Genomic DNA, 20,083 nt, shown 5'->3' with positions numbered 1-20,083 from the left:
AAACCAAGTGGTAAGGAAAAACCAAAAAGTTCAGAAGAGTCACCAGTGATACCAGAAACAATGGATGTAGAGAATAAGGAGGTACTGGATGAATCAGCCTTGGAACTCTTTGCGGAGGAAGAAATGGACACGGGACAGCGTCCATTCTTCCCCAAAAAAGATAAATCCAAGACTGACAACAGTAAGCCCTCAGCACCTCGGAAGCCGCCTGATGGACCCACCAAGCCAAAATAATGGCTAAATTCCTACAATGGAATTGTCGTGGATTCCGGCAAAATACTGACGACATCAAGGCCCTCCTGCAAAAGCACGAGCCAGTTTGCTTTTGCTTGCAGGAGACTTATCTAAAGGCAAATGATAATCCCACCATGCAAAACATCACAATTTTTCGTAAGGATAGAATTGCGGATGGTCCTGCTTGTGGAGGAGTGACTATCCTTGTGGGCAACCAGACCCCAGTTCAGCCCTTGCTAGTTATAACCAGCATAGAGGCTGTTGCAATTCGTCTTACAGTGGGATTTTTATTAACCGTGTGCTCTATTTATTTGTCACCTGGGACTGACATCTCCCAGGAAGACCTTGATGATCTTGTAACGCAGTTGCCTCCCCCTTTCTTACTTCTCGGGGATTTTAATGGACATAACACCCTGTGGGGTAGTGCTAACATCAACGGAAGGGGACGAGTCATAGAGCGTATGCTAAATGACAATGACCTTTTCCTTCTAAATACTGGAACAAACACCTTCCACATGCCTACCCATACTTTTTCTGCCATTGATCTCTCTCTCTCTCTATCTGCTCCCCTTCTCTACTCCCTTCACTCACTTGCGAAGTGGAGGAGAACCCATACAGAAGTGATCACGCTTCCCTGTGATAACCTCATTACACAGTGGGGGACCATGTCTTCCTTTCAGGTTACCACTGTGGAAGATTGATCAGGCTAACTGGACTGCCTTTCAACATCAGGCAAGTTTTGACCTAAAGTACCGTCAGTCAGGAGCCTATCAGTGATGCAGTAATGTACATCACAGATATTATTGTCCAAGAAGCTACGAATGCTGTTCCAAAAACATCTGCCCGGTTTCCACCATTTCCCAAACCTTGGTGGAATTCACAATGCACAGCAGCAAAAAAGCTCAAAACAAAGCGTGGGGTATATTCCGCCGATATCCTACCACGACCAACCTTATAGCCTTTAAACGTGCACGAGCCAAAGCACGCTACATCCGCCGCCAGAGTCAAAAGGAATCGGGATCCGTTTTACTTCATCGGTTACTCAGTCCACTACTACTAAGTTGGTCTGGGATAAAATCTGGAAAATGAAGGGAAAATATACATCCCACCCTTCTTCAATCCTGGATTATAATAGATGCACTATTGCAGATCCAACTGCAATAGCCAATTCTCTTGGGGAAACATTCTCTAACATCTTCGTATTCCCCCGAGTTCCTGGCACCTCCGTAGCCAGGTGGGAAGGAGCAGCAGTGCGTAGCACACGCTTCTTGATTAGACCGGGGTTCGAGCCAGTCACCACCAAATATGGAGGATGCGGAAAGGTCAGGGAATGACCACCGCATATTCCCGGAGTAATATGGCCTCAGTTGCTATTGCTCCAAATAACAGCAACAACAACAACCCCCAGAGTTCCTGGTCCTGAAACATAAATTCGAAAAACAGGCACTTAATTTTAAGTTTAAGAGTGCCTATCCCTATATAGTGAATGGCCTACAATGGGCCATTCACTATACAGGAACTGAAAAGAGCTGTTATTCTTTCCTAAGCAAGTGCTGTTGGACCAGATGGCATCCATTATGAAATGAGTAAGCATCTTTCACCAAAATCTATGGATTATCTGCTCCTTCTATATAACAAAATCTTTATTGAAGGGCAGTTTGCGGATTCCTGGTGCAAGGCAATCGTTCTTGCCTTTGCTGAGCCAGGAAAGGATCCAAGAGTCACTACTAATTATCGTCCTATTGCTCTGACTAGCTGTCTGTGCAAAATCCTGGAGAGAATGGTTAATTTTCGTGTAATAAGGTATTTAGAATCAAATGACCTTCTCTCCAACATCCAGTGCGGCTTCCAAAGGAACCGGTCCACTCTGGACCATCTCATTAGACCGGAAACATCCATCAGGGATGCTTTCCTAAAACGTGAGCATTTGGTGTCTGTATTCTTTGACATGGAGAAAGCATATGACACAACTTGGAGATTTGGCATCTTAAAAGATTTGCATAGCCTTGGTCTTAGAGGGCATCTCCCCATTTTTATTAAAAACTTTCTAGCCAATCGATCTTTCCAAGTTCGTGTGGGATCCTCACTCTCTCATTCCTTCATCCAAGAGGAGGGAGTACCACAAGGATCAGTATTAAGTGTCACGCTTTTCACCATCAAAGTAAATCCCATCACAGAACAACTTCCTCCAACTGTAAACAGTACCCTCTATGTTGATGACTTTAGCATATTTTGTCAGTCATGCAACGTGAGGGTTATTGAAAGACAACTGCAAAAAGCCATTGATCACCTTAATTCCTGGGCACTTGCTAATGGTTTCAGGTTCTCGCCAGAGAAGACTGTTTGCGTACACTTTTGTCGGAAGCATAATCTTCATCCTGAACCTGAATTAAGGCTCGGACAAAATGCTATTCCAGTAGCAGCGGACACAAAATTCTTGGGACTTGTATTTGATAAAAAGCTGACGTTTCTGGATCACATCCGTCAACTCCGCACAAAGTGCACAAGGGGTCTGAATATTCTGCGCTCTCTCTCTCTCTCCTCTACATCTTGGGGTGCGGATCGATGCACCCTACTACGCATTTACCATGCGCTTGTACTATCCAGACTAGATTACGGGTCCCTGGTATACAATTTGGCTAGAGACAGTGTACTTTGTTGGCTGGATCCTGTCCATCATCAGGCTTTCTGTATCGCTATTGGAGCATATCGAACATCTCCTGTCCAGAGCTTATATGTCGAAGCAAACGAACCACCATTATCGCTTCGACATAAGCAGTTGTCTCTAATGTACGCTTTAAAACTGAAATCGCTGCCAGACCATCCTACGTGGCCATTCGTTTTTGAGCCAAGATGGGAAAATTTGTCCAACACTCGTAAGACTGCCAATCGTCCTTTTGGTATTAGTCTCCAAGAGCTACTCAAAGAACTTAATATCAAGGTAGACAAGGTTGCCCAAACACCAAAGCAACCCCTTCCACCCTGGCATGCTCATGTTCCAGCATGTGACTTGTCCCTTAGAAATTGGGGAAAGTTGGACACTCCATTATCTGTCTACCTGCAGCTTTATTCAGCACACCGAGCTGAACATTCTGACTTTGCGCCAGTTTACACAGACGGTTCGAAGTCGGAATCATATGTGGGTTCTGCTGCTGTCTTTACAGACACCACTACATTGGAGCAGATTCCCTCCGAATGCAGCATATTTACTGCAGAGCTGCACGCTATAGAGTTAGCCTTTAATCACATTAGTAAATGCCAATACCAACAGTTCATTTTATATTCCAACTCTCTCAGCGTGTTACAGGTTTTAATAACTGTGAGATATAATTCTCATCCAGTTCTGTCTTGCATTCAGCAGAAGAATCACTTTCTCCATGAACGTGAATATAATATCTGCTTCTGCTGGATTCCTAGCCACATTGGGATTAGGGGAAATGATTTGGCTGACGCTGCAGCCAAATCAGAAATTCCCAATAATAATTGCCGCCCGTCAGTCCCCTATACAGACTGCAGGCAAATAATACACCAGAAGATACACTCCCAATGGCAGGATTTGTGGAATAGACAGACTACGAATAAATTATATCGTATAAAGCCTGTAATTGAACCGTGGCAGTCTAGTCTGCGCAGGAATCGTAAGGAGGAAGTTGTTCTTGCCCAGACCCGCATAGGACATAGTCATTTGACTCATTCATTTTTGCTGAGGGCTGATGATCCTCCTATGTGTGAGTCCTGTGGCACAATTTTATCAATCAGACACATTTTAATTGACTGTCCAGATTTTAGCAATATCCATTTTACCGCTTTTAATCATCTGACTGAGCCGTATACACTCGGTCAGATTTTATCTGACAATGACAATGTCTGCTGTTTTTAGCTATTTTAAATCAATAAAGGTTTTTACTTGTATTTAAAATTGTCATGTTATTGTTATTTCTTTATTGATTTATCTTTTCTACATTTTATACCTTTGTTATTTTATATCTTGACATGGTGACCTAAGTAATTAGGTCAGTGAAAGTTTAAATTTTTATATATCACCTGGTTTTGGCGCATTATAGCCTTAGTTGCTTATGTGCCAATAAAACCCAACAACCAACCAACCAACCGACTGTTTTCTGCAGAAAAAAACGTTTCTTTCAAAAAACCCACAAGAAAATGACATGGGTTGTCTGGACTCTGCCAAATACAGGCTAATCAGTTGAGAAGGGCAGTATCTGAGTGCCAAAAGCTACCATACATTTTATTTCATATTCTTACTATACATCCCTGGTTTCTGCCTTCCCCCTTAATATCTCTTCAACAATTGGGATTCCTTCCATCTGAATTCCTCAATGCATGTACAAATATGCAGGAGATGGGGAGTAAAGAAGCACATCCCCCTCCAGACACCTGCCTTGCAAGTGAGACACCTGGAAAGGATTTCCAGACCTGATAGCAGCCCTCCAGTTATTGGCAATCAAACTCTCCTTCCCTTACATACATACCAATAGGAGACCCATTAATCACGTGGCTAGTAAAAGTAGACAGTACCTCCTCTTTGTTTCATTTAGTTAGCATTATGTTACTTATCTGTTAATTTTTACAATTACTGCAGTTATAACTTTTAAGCTTTACAAACATTGCTCTTTGCTGAGGACCCTCAAAGTAGGGTCAAAATGTACTTTTTAGAATAAAAATTACAGTTTACACAGTGAAGGGTTACCCTTTTTTCAAAGATGTAGTGGCACATTGTGATTGTAGAGTTTTGGTTGAATACCTATTATCATTTAGTTTAAATGATAATGGGTATTCAACAATGGTTTCAAAAGTTTGCAAATCTTGTCAAAATGGTTAAATGTTTATTTGGAAGAGAACTCATTGCCTTAAGAGACTTTTTCCCCTGCTTTATATGTTTATATTACAGATATTATTTTACTCATTTCAGATAATGAAGAGCGAAGTTATGAGGATATCTCATGAATTGCAAGCACAGAAAGAAAAAATTAAAGAAAACAATGAAAAAATCAAAGTCAACAAAACTTTACCTTATCTAGTGTCTAATGTGATAGAGGTAAGATATGACTTGAAAATTATATATATTTAAACATTAAAATTAGTACATTATGAAAAAAAATAATAATAAAAAAAAAAAAAAAAAAGGCTGGAGAAATAAAGTGAAATCAGAGGCTGCATAAACACGGCCAACAACATGTAATCTGAAATATAAATGAAGACAGAAGTTAAAAAAAAAAAAAAAAAAAGAGTACAGTGGAAGGAATATGTCAAAAATTTTAGAACATTATAAATAAAATGCAAATGTAGCCAAGTTTATGAGCCAATAAATAACAAATTTAGACAGACACCCTCTTGATGGTGCTGAGGCCAAAAATGTGAAAAATCGCAATAGAATACAATAAACCATCCATAAAAGTATAATAAATGAAGAAATTTAAAAAAGAAAACAAAAAAAGAACAAATTTAGAGCAGTAACAACCAATAAACACTGAGGCCAACAAAAAAGGTGAAATATTACAGTAAAGATAAGGTAAACTGACCACTTTTTTTTTTTTTTTTGGCTGATGCTGCATAAGCTCATACACTTGCTTTCTTGCATCACATGCCACTACTACTACTACAAAAGCAAGACAAATAAAACAACTAAAAATAGAAAATAATAATAATAATATATATATTTTTTTTTTATGACAACCCCAAACAAAAATATAAGAACCCATAGTGCTCTAGTACTGTGTACGGATTTGAAGGTCAAGACGGTAAAGGATACTTGGCGACATTAGACTTGTAGAAGTGATAAATGAGGAGAAATTAATTCTGTTTGTCTGTAGTTGGACAGTGAATGGATGTTGCCTGGTTGAGTCATATAATAAGCTAGTTTGAAGAGAGGGGTGGAATTACAAATGTCATTCAGAAGAATGGTGCCCATGGAAGTATCTATATAGAAAAGGCATGAAAAGCCAGCAAAGGAAACTAAATGGCTGTGAAATAGATTTGTAAGAGATCGGTCATTCAGGAAGCACCATGCTATGTGTGAAAAATATTCCATGGTAGGGAAGATTTGAGATTTGTGTGATCATTAGCTGTTTAGAAGCGAAATAGCAGCAAGAGGGGGAAAAAAAATAAAATTTATTTTATTTTATTATATTTTTTTTAATGCAGAGGAAGCAATATTTGTGATATGCTTATGCCGAGGGAGGGAGGGAGGGAGAGGGAGAGAGGGAGAGAGAGAGAGAGAGAGAGAGAGAGAGAGAGAGAGAGAGAGAGAGAGAGAGATTAGAATTCAGTGTAAAATCCAGTAGAGATATGATCTTTTCTTAAAATCTGAGTATCATCAAAGACAAGCCTTGAGACAGTGGACACTTTTTTTTCTTTTTTTTTTTTTTTTTCAAAAAGTAAGACAGGACTGACTTTCAGAAGAATTGAAGTTAAAGTTTTCTTCACTCCCATTGAAATATTATTTAATATATTAAAATTTTTAAAACACGCAGTGTGTTTTGCACCTTTTATTTTCAAAAATAAAGACAAAATAGAAACATTCTCAGGATCACTTCCATTTTCCAATTTAAAAGACCATTAAGTGAATGAAATTTTAAACTGCGCAGGTGATTTTTATGTTTTATTATGTATATTCAAACAAAATCCACTAAATGGTTGCAAAAAAAGATGGTGGGTCATCTGTCAGGTTCTGCTCCCAATTTCTATACAAAAAAACCATAAGAAAATCACTTCAGAAACCATTACAGTAAAAGTTTGCTCTGTTTATGATGGCAAAAAATTTTTGGAATTTTAATTGTTTATTAACAGGGAAAGTTATTTTCGAAGAGCACCTTTGCCAGGTTAATATCATTTTAATTTCATATGAATTAACATGAGTTTTATCCAAGAAGAGTACATATTCATTGTTGAGTATTTCTTAATTAGTTTACTTAATTAATAAATTAAATGTTTTTAATTCTTGGAAGATGACAAAAATATATAAATTTACTATAAATAGTACTTTCATAATATATAAAAGAATGAAAAATAGGATGATCTACATGACTTCTGTTTTTACTTGTTTAAGATTTCTGTTTTAAATCTAAATCTAATATTTACTCAGATTGTATCAGTAAAATTTTTCTTGTAGGGATGAAATCCTTTATTCCATATTTCAACTTAAAATCTCATCCTTCATCCAAACCTTGGTTTTTCCAAAAAATGCGCTAAGGCTATTTAAGACACATTGCTATTGCAATTGTCATATATTTGAATCTCAAGATATGTTTTCTGCCTACATCAAAGCTCATATCAATTGTACAACATTATTATAGGCACCTCCATAGCCAGGTGGGAAGGAGCAGCAGTGCGTGGCACACGCTTCTTGATTAGACCGTGGTTCGAGCCCGTCACCACCAAATACGGAAGATGCGGAAAGGTCAGGGAATGACCACCGCATATCCCCGGAGCAGTATGGCTTTAGTTGCTAATGCTCCTAAAAAACCAAATAACAACAACAACAACATTATTATTTATTAATCAATCCAAACTTGATTTTGAACAGGCCAAGATTATGAAAAACTTGCTTTGTATCCAAATGGTTGTTGAGCCGTCTGGTCTCTAGTTACAGGTATTGGCTACAACTTCTATCCATCTACACTTTTGCCTCTGCTATAGCCTAACAATTCTATTACATCCTCAACCAAAGACCAAGCTGGCTTATTACAAAAACTACTTTTCTCCTGACTCACATGACTTCAGTAAATCCTTCCATACCAAATACACTCCATTCAATCAATGCCTCCCGTGGTCTTCTGATAAAGGATATTAGAAATCTGAACAATCTTGATGCCAAAAAACTCACTGTTCAGCAGCCCTAAGAACTGCTTTAGGAGCATTCAGAACATCCCCTGTACAGAGTCTATATATAGATGCACACGAACCTCCACTCCATCTTCGGAGGAAAATGTTGATGCTGAACTATGCAGCAAAAATACGGAGTCTTCCTTTTCATCTTATCTCGCCATACTTATTTGAGCCCCAGTGGACCACATTTTATCAAAACAAACCTAAAGAAAACAAGCCTATTAGCCGACCGGGCTAGCCGAGTGGGTAAAGTACCTGCCCGGCAACCCAAAGGTCGCGGGTTCAATTCCCGCCTCGGGCTTGGATCAAAGTACTGCAAAAACCTTGGGAGGTGCAATATGGCCACAGAAGCCGATGCGCCAACAACTACCAAATCAAAAAAAAAAAAAAAAAAAAAAAAAACAAGCCTATTGGGATAAGGTTGCTACAGTTAACACAATGTTGGAATCTAGACATGGGTAATGTCTTTCAGGAAATGAGCAATCACGACCCTCCGTGGTCTGATTATACACCAATTTGTGACTTCTCATTCCAACAATGGGGGAAAAAGCAAGCAGCAGACCTTACCAAAAGGAAACTCGATGCTGCACATGTAGCAGAAAATTCTCGTTACAAATATATACCGATGGCTCGAAAACAAGTACGACAGTGGGCGCAGCAGCAGTTTCTTCTATCTTTTCTACTTCTGTGTCCCTTCCAAAGGAATGCAGCATCTACTCTGGTGAACTGTGGGCGATTAATATAGCTCTGGATCATGTTATTAATCTGTCTAGTAAGCGAATTATGATCTACTCTGATTCTCTGAGTGCAATAAAATCATTGAAAAATCCATCCAAACCAATCCACCCCATCTTGAAGCAAATTAGATCACAGATAATTGCATTACAAGCTGCAAACCAATCAGTCCGTTTCTGTTGGATACCGGGTCATGTAGGCATCAAAGGAAATGAATATGCAGATCAAGCCGCTAAACATCCAATCGCTGCAAGATCTCCTAACTACCAAGTGCCATATGTAGATTACAAATCAGTCATAAAAAACGTGTGTGAAGAGCAATGGTTGCAAATCTGGCAGGCTCAGTGTGGAAATAAACTGCTTCAATTTAAACAGGAACCTAAGTTATGGCCATCAAGTATGCGATCAAATAGGCAAGAGGAGGTGATCCTGGCTAGGACGCGTATTGGGCACACGCATCTAACCCATATTTATCTGCTCATGGGGGAAGATCCGCCTATTTGTACATATTGTCAGACTACACTTACAGTGAGGCATATTCTAATAAATTGCAATCATTATAATAATTATCGAAAAAAAATTTTCAAATCGCTTTCACATCTGCAAGAACCTTTGACATTACCCCATCTGATTGGAGACAATGCAAATCTAGCTGAGTTCTTTTATTTCTTAAAGCAGACGGGATTATTTTACAGATTTTAACTGTAAATTGCACTATCGAATAGAATCAGGCACAATATGGCCTTAGCAGCCCTTGTGCCTTTAAACAACACATCAACCAACCACTGTTCAGCAGAAAGAATGGAAGTCTATACCCACCACAGTCTATTGTTTGTTGATGGAAAGCCTACCTGTTGGAGGGTGTCAGTGCAGCTAAAGGAGAACTGATCCAACATTGAAGTGAGTGGCAGTGATTTCAATGTGTAACTTTTTTTCAGATACATTTTTGGAGGGTAGTGTCACTTTTGCTGTGTTCAGTTATTGAATTTTTCTCTATTCCATAAATATTGGCCAACCAAGCTCATTTTACATAAACACTATTTGATATTTGGTACTATCCAAAACATTAGCATTAGTAGTGTCATATGATGTAGAAAAAGAAAAGAAAAAAAACTTCCCATTTCACCTATCCATTCACTCCCCAAATGTTTTTCCAGTTCTTTGTTGAATCTATTTAAGCTTTATTAACTTTCACAATTACAGATGGAAGTTGGTTCCATCAATCAACCACTCGCTGGCTAAAGGAAAATTTTTGCACATCTATTCCGGAACTGTTTTTCCTCAATTTGAATTTATGACCCCTCAAGTGTGTAATCTGAGCAAGAGAAAGAATCCCATCAGCATTGAGCTCGCTCAACTATTTATTGCCTTATACACCTCGATCAGATTACCTCACAGGTGCGTAGTCTCCAGATGCTGCAATTTGCAGAAACTTAAGCCTTTGTTGGTAAGAGCACCCCTTTGTTCCTCTCACCAATCTCATTGCCCTTCTCTGTATCTGTTCCAGCAGCTCTACATCCTTCCTAAAATGAGGCTACCATAACTGTATACAGTACTCAAGGTGTGGCCTGACCATTGCCTTATACAAAGGGATAATCACCTCCTTATCCCTGCTCCATATCATTGACATTTATCAATGATATTGAGCAGAAAACAACAATGGTCCCAACACCGAACCCTGGGAATGCTGCTAATAAAATTAGTCCACGAAGAGTAGTATCCATTGATTACCACTCTGTCTTCTCCCTCCCACTCAACATTCCCTTTATCCATAGCAGCAACTTGTCCTTAATGCTATGCTGCTCCAATTTGTATAGCATTCTTTTATGTGCAACAGTATCAAAAACGTTTCTGAAATCCAAGTATATGATATCAAAATATTTTTTTGCATCCAGTTTCTTTGTGACCACATTGTGATATCCAATCAAATTAGTCAGGCAAGATTTCTCCTTAACAAATTCATGCTGTGTCTGAATTATAACTGCAGTCTTGTCTAGATGATCCTGCATTGCTTCTTTAACCAGCGACTCCATTATCTTCCCCATAATAGAAGTTAAATTGACAGGTCTGTAATTACTCATGTCACTCTTTGATCTCCAGTCTGTGGGGAGTTCCCCTGGTTCCAAGGATGCTCTTATAATTATGGCTAAGGGTTTGCTTATTTTCTTTGCTGCCTCCCTTAAAATAACTGGATGGATCCCACCACCCTGGGTGCCTTTCTTATGTTTAACTTCAACAGTTTCTCCTCCAATTTCCTCTCAGTTATTACAAAATCATTTAGCTTCCTATTAGAGTTTGATAAACTTCTAGCCTCCACTTTCCTACAGAATTCTTATTAATGTGTGAATGTAGATGCAAAATACTCATTTAGTTTATCAGCTACCGAAGCAGGATCATCAACAGTCGAACCATCGATATCAAGTGGACCAATCTGATTCATCCCCTTCCTTCTAGAGTTTACACGAGTAAAGAAGTCTTTGCTGTTTTTCTTTGCATCCTTTACCAAAGATTTCTTGTAATCTGCCTTCGTTTTATATCCACCATAGGCTTCTGTCACCTGATAATTTATATACATCCCATGAATTTTTCTTCTCTGCCACATCTCATTATTTCATCTGACATCCATTTAGGCCTAAACTTTGAACAGTATTTCTTAGTTTGTATGAAAAGCCTAGTAGCTTTCAAGATTCATTTCTTGAATGCTCCCATTTAGAATTTGCTGTTGGTAACATCCATCAGTTGGTCCCACTGTATAGAATTTAAAAGCTGTCTGTGACCACCATGGTCACCTTTATGAAAGCAAAGCCATTCCCTTTACCCCCGATGGTAATTACATCTTTAAGTATATCCCACATCAGTACACTGTGATCACTGCCAACAAGCAGTTCCTTTATCTGCAGATTCTTAATGCATGAATAATCATTGCTGATAATCAGATCAAGAATATTACTCCCTCTGGTTGCCTCTCGAACATGCTGCTGTAGGAAACAGTCATCCAATAAATCCACAAAGTCTTGATAGTGTGCGAGTGGCCAAACCACAAGTTCCAATCAGTATCTGGAATGCTCACACCAAAATAAATATATCAGATGTTATTGCATGTATCAATATCTTTCCCAACAATAAAGAGTTTTGAAAGAAGCTTAAAATATCATGAGAATGCGAATTTTATGCAAACAATAACCAGAAAAAATACTGTTTTTGAGACTTTAATAAGCCTCTGATTGAAATAAATAAAAAACTTACTTTTATACTTTATCCATGAAAGTCCCATCATTGGGAGCATAGAATTGTCTAAAATATTAAGGTGAGCATTGTCATTCATGGTTCTTTGCACAACTACAAAAGGTCCTAGGTCACATCATGAAAAACAGTGAAACACAACATAACCACGCCTCCTCCAAACTTCAACTTCAGTTGGCACAGTGCACTCCAGTAGCAGACATTCTCCTTACATCCTCCACATCCATACCTTTCTATCTGATTGGAACAAAGTGTAATGAGATTCATTGCTTCATAGAATTGATTTTCTCTGTTCTATGGACCAATTATGGCATTTGTTGCAGCATGCAAGGTGAGATCACTAATTGTAGTTGGTTTGTCATATGTGCTATTACTCTCATATGAAAACCAATGCTGTGGAGCTCTGTATATAGTGTTCTTACAGACTCCGTGTATTGATGCCTTAAACTCCTGATTGGTATTTTGTAAGAATATCTGAAAAGATTATCTTATTATCCTTCCGAATACCTTATGGTCATGTAGATTGAATTTCCATCATCTTGTGCGCATTACTGGATGGTGGTGGTACCATCATATTTCTATGTATCTTAACATTGCCAACAGCAACTTTAGATGGTATAAGCTCTTGGAAATTGTATAAATTGACAAGCCAGCAGTGTGATATTCAAAAATAACACACCTTCTCAAAATCAACTAGCTTGGCTTTATGTGCCATGGCTCATATGCCTTCCTCATATACTGGTCTGACTCACTTGTTTATCTGGTAACGTAAAAAATGGTTGTGGAAGGTCTGTAGATACTTTCTTGAGTATTAAGACTATTGCATTACTTATAACAGTTGAAATTCTCATGTTGAAAAATGTATATAGGGTGTCTCATAGGTCTTGGGACACCCAGTGCAGTGGAATTTCAATGTTTTATTTTTTATTTTAGTGTTATCATTGTTATTTTTCTTTATTGTAGAGTGCAAATCAAAAGAATCTGTGTGTGGAGGCCATAACTACAAACAGTTGTAGTTGTGACCTCCACAACTATGAATGTGTGTTTTAATTTAATTTAAATTCCTTTTAATTTAAGTGTTTGCTTTTCAGCGGTAATTAATCATTTTGCAATATTACACTCATTAATAACAATTCTCGTTAAGTTGGAAGTAATGGACTGCTAGAAAAACAGATCAGTATTAAAAGTTTTATGAATTTCACTTTCTAAAAGTTAGTAGGCATTGATAATGCCTACTAATGTGGCCAATGACAGTCCATTGATAATGGACTGTCATTGGCCACATTAATTGCTTTGGCACAATGTGGAATGGAGTTAGCAAGGAATACTGGACCATTCATGTGACAACTATTCCCAGTTTGTGGGGTGATGTGAACAGACAGTTTTGCTGATGAGCACTCTTTTTCTGTTTTCCATAGATACTCAATAGGATTGAGATCTGGTGATTGGACTGGCCATGCCACACAGATGTTTGACACCATCCCCATGTTTTTCAGACTGCTCTTTTACATATTTGTCAATTTGAAGGTTGTATTTTCATCTTGAAAGTACTCTTGTCCATAGGATTAAGCATTCAACATTGCAAAGTGTATCTGATCTATAGTCTTAAGATATGCACATTACCCTCCAGTAGGACAAGCTGAATAAATCAATGGTATACCTTGAAAGCATATTCCACACCATTATACCTCCTTCAGCAACCTATATTTTTGCTACACAATACTTCTAGTACCTTGTGTGGTTTCTTCTATGTGTGCCTTCTTTCATCAGTGCTGAAAAGCATAAATCAATATTCATCAGACCACATGACTTGCCTCTTGCCTAGTGTCAAAAATCAGTGGCTTCCATGAAGGTCTCCTACTCCCAGGGTATTGGCTGGTACCTTATTATGTTCCTGCATTAAATGCAGAGGTTAATTATTCCATTGTTTCGCACCAATTAGACTTGATATTGTGCTTCAGATATTGAGTACCTTGTTCTGTCACCTCACATTTTTAGCTGCAGTTGCATCTGTTCATGGATGTTTAAGAATTGAATAATAATATTCATAATATGCTTTGAATGCCTTACAAGCCAGCTATCCACTCTGCTGTAAAACCTACTAAACACACAGATATTCATACCTGTTTCCTCTTTCTGGTGAACTGACTTGAGCAGTAATAGTCCGGTCATGTAGCTTTATAATGCTTTATTGCATATGTCCCACATCACATGACCACGTCAGTTTACTTATTTTTGCCTAGATTGTTGCATATAGCCAACACCTCTGTGGTGCTAATAAAGTGGCTAGGCAGTGAAATAATATCTTTTAACAAGAGCTTGAATATTTCTCAGGAAGTTCAGGTCAATGCTCTACTGTATTCAAGGAATAGTTATTTTATATAATTGGTGAAAGCCATATCATAGATATTGTAACTGTGGAAATTGGATTCCTAACTCTCTTGCTGTATTTCAGTGCAATTTTTCTTCTTCCTTCTACGCTTATAAGTATTTCACTCTGCTGAAGAAAGAGAAAAGTACTTTAGATGTGTCTAGATATTTCCGGTTAAGTAGTTCAGTTTTATAAATGAACTTTTTAAAGTAATTTCTTTCCTGCCTATGAATACCTGCAGCTATTAGTTACCTGCTCAGCCTTTCAGATGCTTAGGACCTATACTATGTTTTCTTTCACCTACTGGTAATCGGTTTGGTGTTAACCTTCTCATTCATTGCAGTGATTCCTTACTTATTATGTTTAATTGCTGTTGCTGCTGAATAAATGTATTAAAGTTAACCACATGGCATCTGTGTTTTCTCATTTTTATTAATTGAACCAATGTTTACATCTAGCTGTTAGATGTTGATCCACAAGAGTTAGGTGAAGAGGATGGTGCAAATGTTGATCTTGATGCCCAGCGTAAAGGGAAATGTGCTGTTATTAAAACTTCAACACGACAGGTAAGTGCTCTATAGAAACTTTGATATATGAAAAGGTGAAACAGATTACTTGCAACAGAAAATTATAAATAGCTTAGTGATAATAAATACATTATTCAATGTTTTAAGTTCGAATTCATCATTGCTCTTTTTACTGGCTGGCTGCACTCTTACACTTAGTACAGGCATATGTCATCATGGATTCCACTTTACCATCTTGTACTCTGAGGATTTAGTGCTTCCTCTTTTGCACATCCTCTCTGGAAATTTAGTATGATTAACCACCATCTGCCACTTGTTTGAAGCGAACCCAGTTTAATTGCCATCAGTGACTGGAAGAATTTTTAAAGTTCTCTTCAGTTGTTTCAATTCATTAAGCACACTGAAAACCTGAAAATAAATATAAAGGATTTCATGTCAATTTGTTGCATTGTACAATAGTTGTGGCACATGACGCTTTGGTGTATCTGACAATTCGGTACATGATAGTTCGATGTACAAGACAGTTTTAGTGAATGACATTTCGCTGTATGTGACACTTTCATGGAAAACAGTTAGTGGCTACAACAATGAAGTAAAAGGTTAGTATTAGCAATGGCCACATGCTGCAAGGAAGCCTATGGCTTATGCTGCACCGGCCAAAAAAAAAAAAAAACATAAAAAAATAATAATAAATAAATAAAATAAAATAAGATAATAAATAGAAAAGAATAAAAATATAATAATAATAATTAATAATGTTCTTGGATTAATAATTAATAATAATCCAAGATCTGCAAGCCACATATTCAAAGTTTTTCCTCTTGTGGACGCCCTTTTACCTATCTCACCAGGCAAGTTACCCGTCTTTGGACTCTTTCAAGATGCACAATGTTAATAAAATAAAATAAAAATATAATAATAATAATAATTAATAAGAGAAAAGGAAATAGACAACCTATGCGTTTCCCTTCTCCCTTAGGTAATTATCCAGCTGAACTTTGAATTTCCCCAAATTGTCATCCTCTACCACCCATATAGGTAATTTATTCCAGTAATTTATAACTCGCTGGCTAAAATAAAACTTCCTGCAATCCAGTCTAAACATCTCCCCCCGTAACTTGAAATTATGGCCCATAGTTCTAGAATCATTTATAAACGTGAAAATTTCGACATTTTTCCCAAAGTCCAGCTCTTGAATGACCCTGCCAAAACAGCCAACCAGATTAGGTAAACATAATTTTCCCTTTACAAAACCATACTGGGTATTCTTCAGAATTCCATTTCTATCTAAATGATCCTGAATTTCCATCCTTGATCATTGTCTCCATGATTTTCCCTGCTAGTGAAGTTAGACTAACTGGCTGGTAATTTTCCACTTCACTCTTAGAACCACCCTTATGTATTAGAGATACATTGGCACATTTCCAATCCAATGGAATCACTCCCGAGTCCAGTGATGCTCTCATAATTAGGCTCAGTGGTTCAATGCACTCACTTGTTGCCTCCCTTAAGATTATAGGGTATATGCCATCAACCCTAGGAGTCTTACTGGCCTGTAGGCTTGAAAGTTTTTTCATTAAATAAACATGCGGAATTTCAACATCATTAATTTACATTTTTTCAACTTCACTCCCATAATTTTTCATAGAGACAAAAAGTTTTTCTTCTGTAAATACCGATGCAAAGTAACTGTTGAGTTCATCTGCAGTTTCGCCTGGGGTATCTAATACTATCCCACGTCCATTACATAAGGGTCCGATCTGGTCTCTTCTTTGTATTTATATATGAGAAGAATTCCTTAAATTCCTTGAATTTAGATAATGCGATTTTGAAAGTAATTAATACCTCGTGTCCGTACATTTACCGTTCGTAACTTGCCGCCATTGTTATACAATAAAACATATACCCGAACTAGATAGCATAAGGTTTAACAGAAAACTAGATAGTGTGTATAGTAGTATCAGTTAATCACTAAAATTTACAAATCTTATTAAATTTCATTGAATTAAATTGTACTTTTTTAACTAAATACACATAACGACTTAGTTTTTACAAATGTAACATTATAAATTAATACATATAACTTGACAGGAGAGAGGAAAGTCATATAACATAACTCGGAGATAATATTCGGTACTGAAATACATATATATAGTGTTATAACTGCATTGGGATATAAGTTTAGGGTTATATTTTGTATTGGAATTTTATTTTTAAATTGAATAGAAATCATGACTCAGAGCAGCAAAGCAAAAGGCTCAAACTAATAGGAGTGCTGTGGCTCAGGGGAGAACTGATGGGGACGGTTGTCCTCTGAATCACAGCCTTTTGAAATGCACTGCTTGTTTGATGTTTGTGGAGCCATCAGGAATGGAACAATATTGCCAAGGGGAATGTCTGTGTGCGCACGATGTAAGGAGTGTGAGGAAATTGGGCACCAACTCAGCGTTGTTATGGGCCTATGTGCCCTTAAAAGGACAGGGTGGATGCCCTCGAAGGATTTAAATTGAGGGGCCCCATCAAGCTCTCAGCTGCCCACATCAATGCCAGAACTTGCACTTGAACATCATGCAACACAATGGCAACCCCCAAAGCAGAAAATGTTGGTCCCAAAGGAACTAGTTGTTGTCGGTGACTCTATTGTCAGGGAAACGGGGAACATATTGTGCAAAAAGGATAGATGGAATAGGACCAGTGTATGCCTGCCAGGGGCAAAGGTTAATGACATTGTAGAGCAGATATCATCTTTTAAGGGCACAAAGATGATATTGTTGTACCCGTTGGCACTAATGATATTAAGAGTAGGAGACAGGTAGAATTACTTAACAAGTACAGATCAGTGTTGAAAAAAAGCCGCGAGTTTGGGTTGAATTTGAAAGTGTCTACAATTCTGCCCAGACACGATAGGAGGGAGTATATGATGAGAGCCTTGTTGATCAATTCGGCCCTGGAGAGATTGTGCAAGGCTCAAGGGGTAAAATTTTTCTCAGCCTGGTCTGTGCTTGTTAACCGGAGCAACTAATTCTACAGCGATGGGATACACTTAACAAGGTTCTAGTCCACCCTGTTTTAAGCCTACTTTTAACTCCTCATTTGAAAGTTGTCCCCCCCCCCCCGAAGAAAACTAATAATTTCCATAATTTCTACTCAATTTACAAAATTGAAACTCTCAATATACATAAACAGAAGTATATTCTTTGATTTCCTACCTTTAGCGCTCAGCAAAAACTATTAATTCACTCTAAAACAGCAAAGATGTACAATCACATTTCAATTTATTAAGTTTTAATGTCGGCAAAACAAGATCCAAGCTTTGAAAATAAAATGCATTACAGCATTAGTTCAAAAATTTGTGCGTCAGCTCAGCACCTCTGGCTAAAACTAATCAACACACGCTGAGAGATAATGGACTGGTCAAGCTTACGTCATTAGCCTTACCAAGGTGATCCAAGGAGAGAATAAAACTGTAAACAACTTTCGTGGAAAACAAACAGTTGAGCATCATTACTTGCGAACATTATTTTGCATGGCTCTCTCACAACAGTTTGCTTTACTGCTTTTCTTAATTGTTGTACGAAAGAATTGCAATCAATTGTTTTTAAAAAACTAAAATATCGCATTTCCTTTCTTCAATATGTATTGTATCTACTTACAAAAAAACCAAGGAAATTCATCTGTTGGAGGGTGGGGGGGGAGAACTCGTAAAACTGACCACTACAATGTGCATTTCATAAAAAAAAAAAGTTCGCTTTATTGTAATTGTTTTTAGAGGACTAAATCGGAACAGCAGTTTCATGGATGTATATTTGATCTTCTAATGAAATTTCAAGGAAATATTTCTATTCATAGCTGCGTTATAAACTTCGAAAACTGATGTCCAAGGAACTTCGCATGCATCTCACCTGGTGTGCAAACGAAAAAAAATATGTGCTGCTAGTAACAGATTGTGAAAATAATCCGTTACTCATAGTGACGGATTGGGAAATTGTAAGTAATTGTTATTGAATACTTCAGTATTTCCTTGATATACATTTGATACCATCAAAAAATTTCAAGAGAAAAATTGAATTTTCATTATCACACAACGCCCAAAAACTTCACCATAAAATGTCATGTGTTTCAATGCTTGAATTGCATTCTGAGCTGCAACTGTAATCAAGTCACCTCTCTTGCACTGACAGAGTAGTTGTTTACCGAATGAAGGAAAACAGGGTTCATTTTCGTGTAATTTCCAGCTCCCTTTTTTCACTTGGGGTAAAAAACTGTATAGGGGAGGGAGTCCACCCTTTCTAGTCCCTAGGGAGGGAGAGAGAAATAAAAATACCCTTTTGGTGGGGAGAAGGCCAGGAGATTGTCAAAGGTCCAGAGCTCTAGCTTGCATTTATTTTTTCAGTTATTTTATTTATTATTTTTATTATTTAAATTTATTATTATTATTTATTTATTTTATTTTATTTATTTATTTTTTTTTTTTTTCTTGTGTTGTTCTAGCAATCCATCCTGGATTGGGGCTTCCCTGAGCTGTGATATCCTCCTCTTTTCTCCTTACCTCTCTTCATCTTATACAAGTTTTTCTTTCCTCCCTGGGGAATGAGTTTCCCAGGGAGGAGGGCATGCAGATAGTAGGGGAAGCCTTGCTCTCCTTCTGCTAGGGACGACTCTGTGGAGGCAGTCGTCCAGGTGATCACTGCTTCCAGGTAGCCAAAATGCCAAAACACAACATTACAATACAGAGCACACACACACACATAAGCTCACAAACACAGTTTTTCTTTCCTGTCACTTTCTCCCGTGCAGGATGAAAAACTTTTTTTCTCTCTCTCTCTCTCTCTCTCTTGCCCTCCTTTTCATCTGTCTTCATCCAACATGGGATATTCCTATGCGGGATGAATTTTTTTTTTTTTTTTGTTTTTCATGACACACACTATCCTTACCTTGACAGTGCGTAAAAACTGAACAGAGCAACGAGACAGAGATGAACTTTTCTTCTAGGAGCCGCCCATACAAAAACACACAAAAAAAAAAAATAAAAAATAGCATTGCAGCTCTAAGTCAGCTTCATTTTAGGATGCCGAAACTGCAATTGTTTTAGAGAACAATATTTTGCATTTTTACTTTCTAACATTAT

At 37.7% G+C, this 20,083-nt stretch overlaps 1 protein-coding gene across 1 annotated transcript in view; it reads left to right on the top strand.

Annotated features, from left to right (window-relative positions):
* Rpt5 (26S proteasome regulatory subunit Rpt5) overlaps positions 1 to 20,083 on the top strand; it is a 169,769-nt gene that overhangs the window by 54,811 nt on the left and 94,875 nt on the right. The window contains exons 3-4 of the mRNA XM_090384616.1: positions 5,165 to 5,290; positions 14,887 to 14,994. Coding sequence (XP_090240742.1) covers positions 5,165 to 5,290; positions 14,887 to 14,994 — 234 coding nt within the window. The remainder of the gene's footprint in view (positions 1 to 5,164; positions 5,291 to 14,886; positions 14,995 to 20,083) is intronic.

Source organism: Mastigoproctus giganteus, chromosome 1, assembly GCF_048544385.1.
Source record: "Mastigoproctus giganteus isolate SK-2022 chromosome 1, ASM4854438v1, whole genome shotgun sequence".
Classification (NCBI taxonomy): Eukaryota; Metazoa; Arthropoda; class Arachnida; order Uropygi; family Thelyphonidae; genus Mastigoproctus; species Mastigoproctus giganteus.
This window is presented reverse-complemented; position numbering and strand designations above follow the sequence as displayed.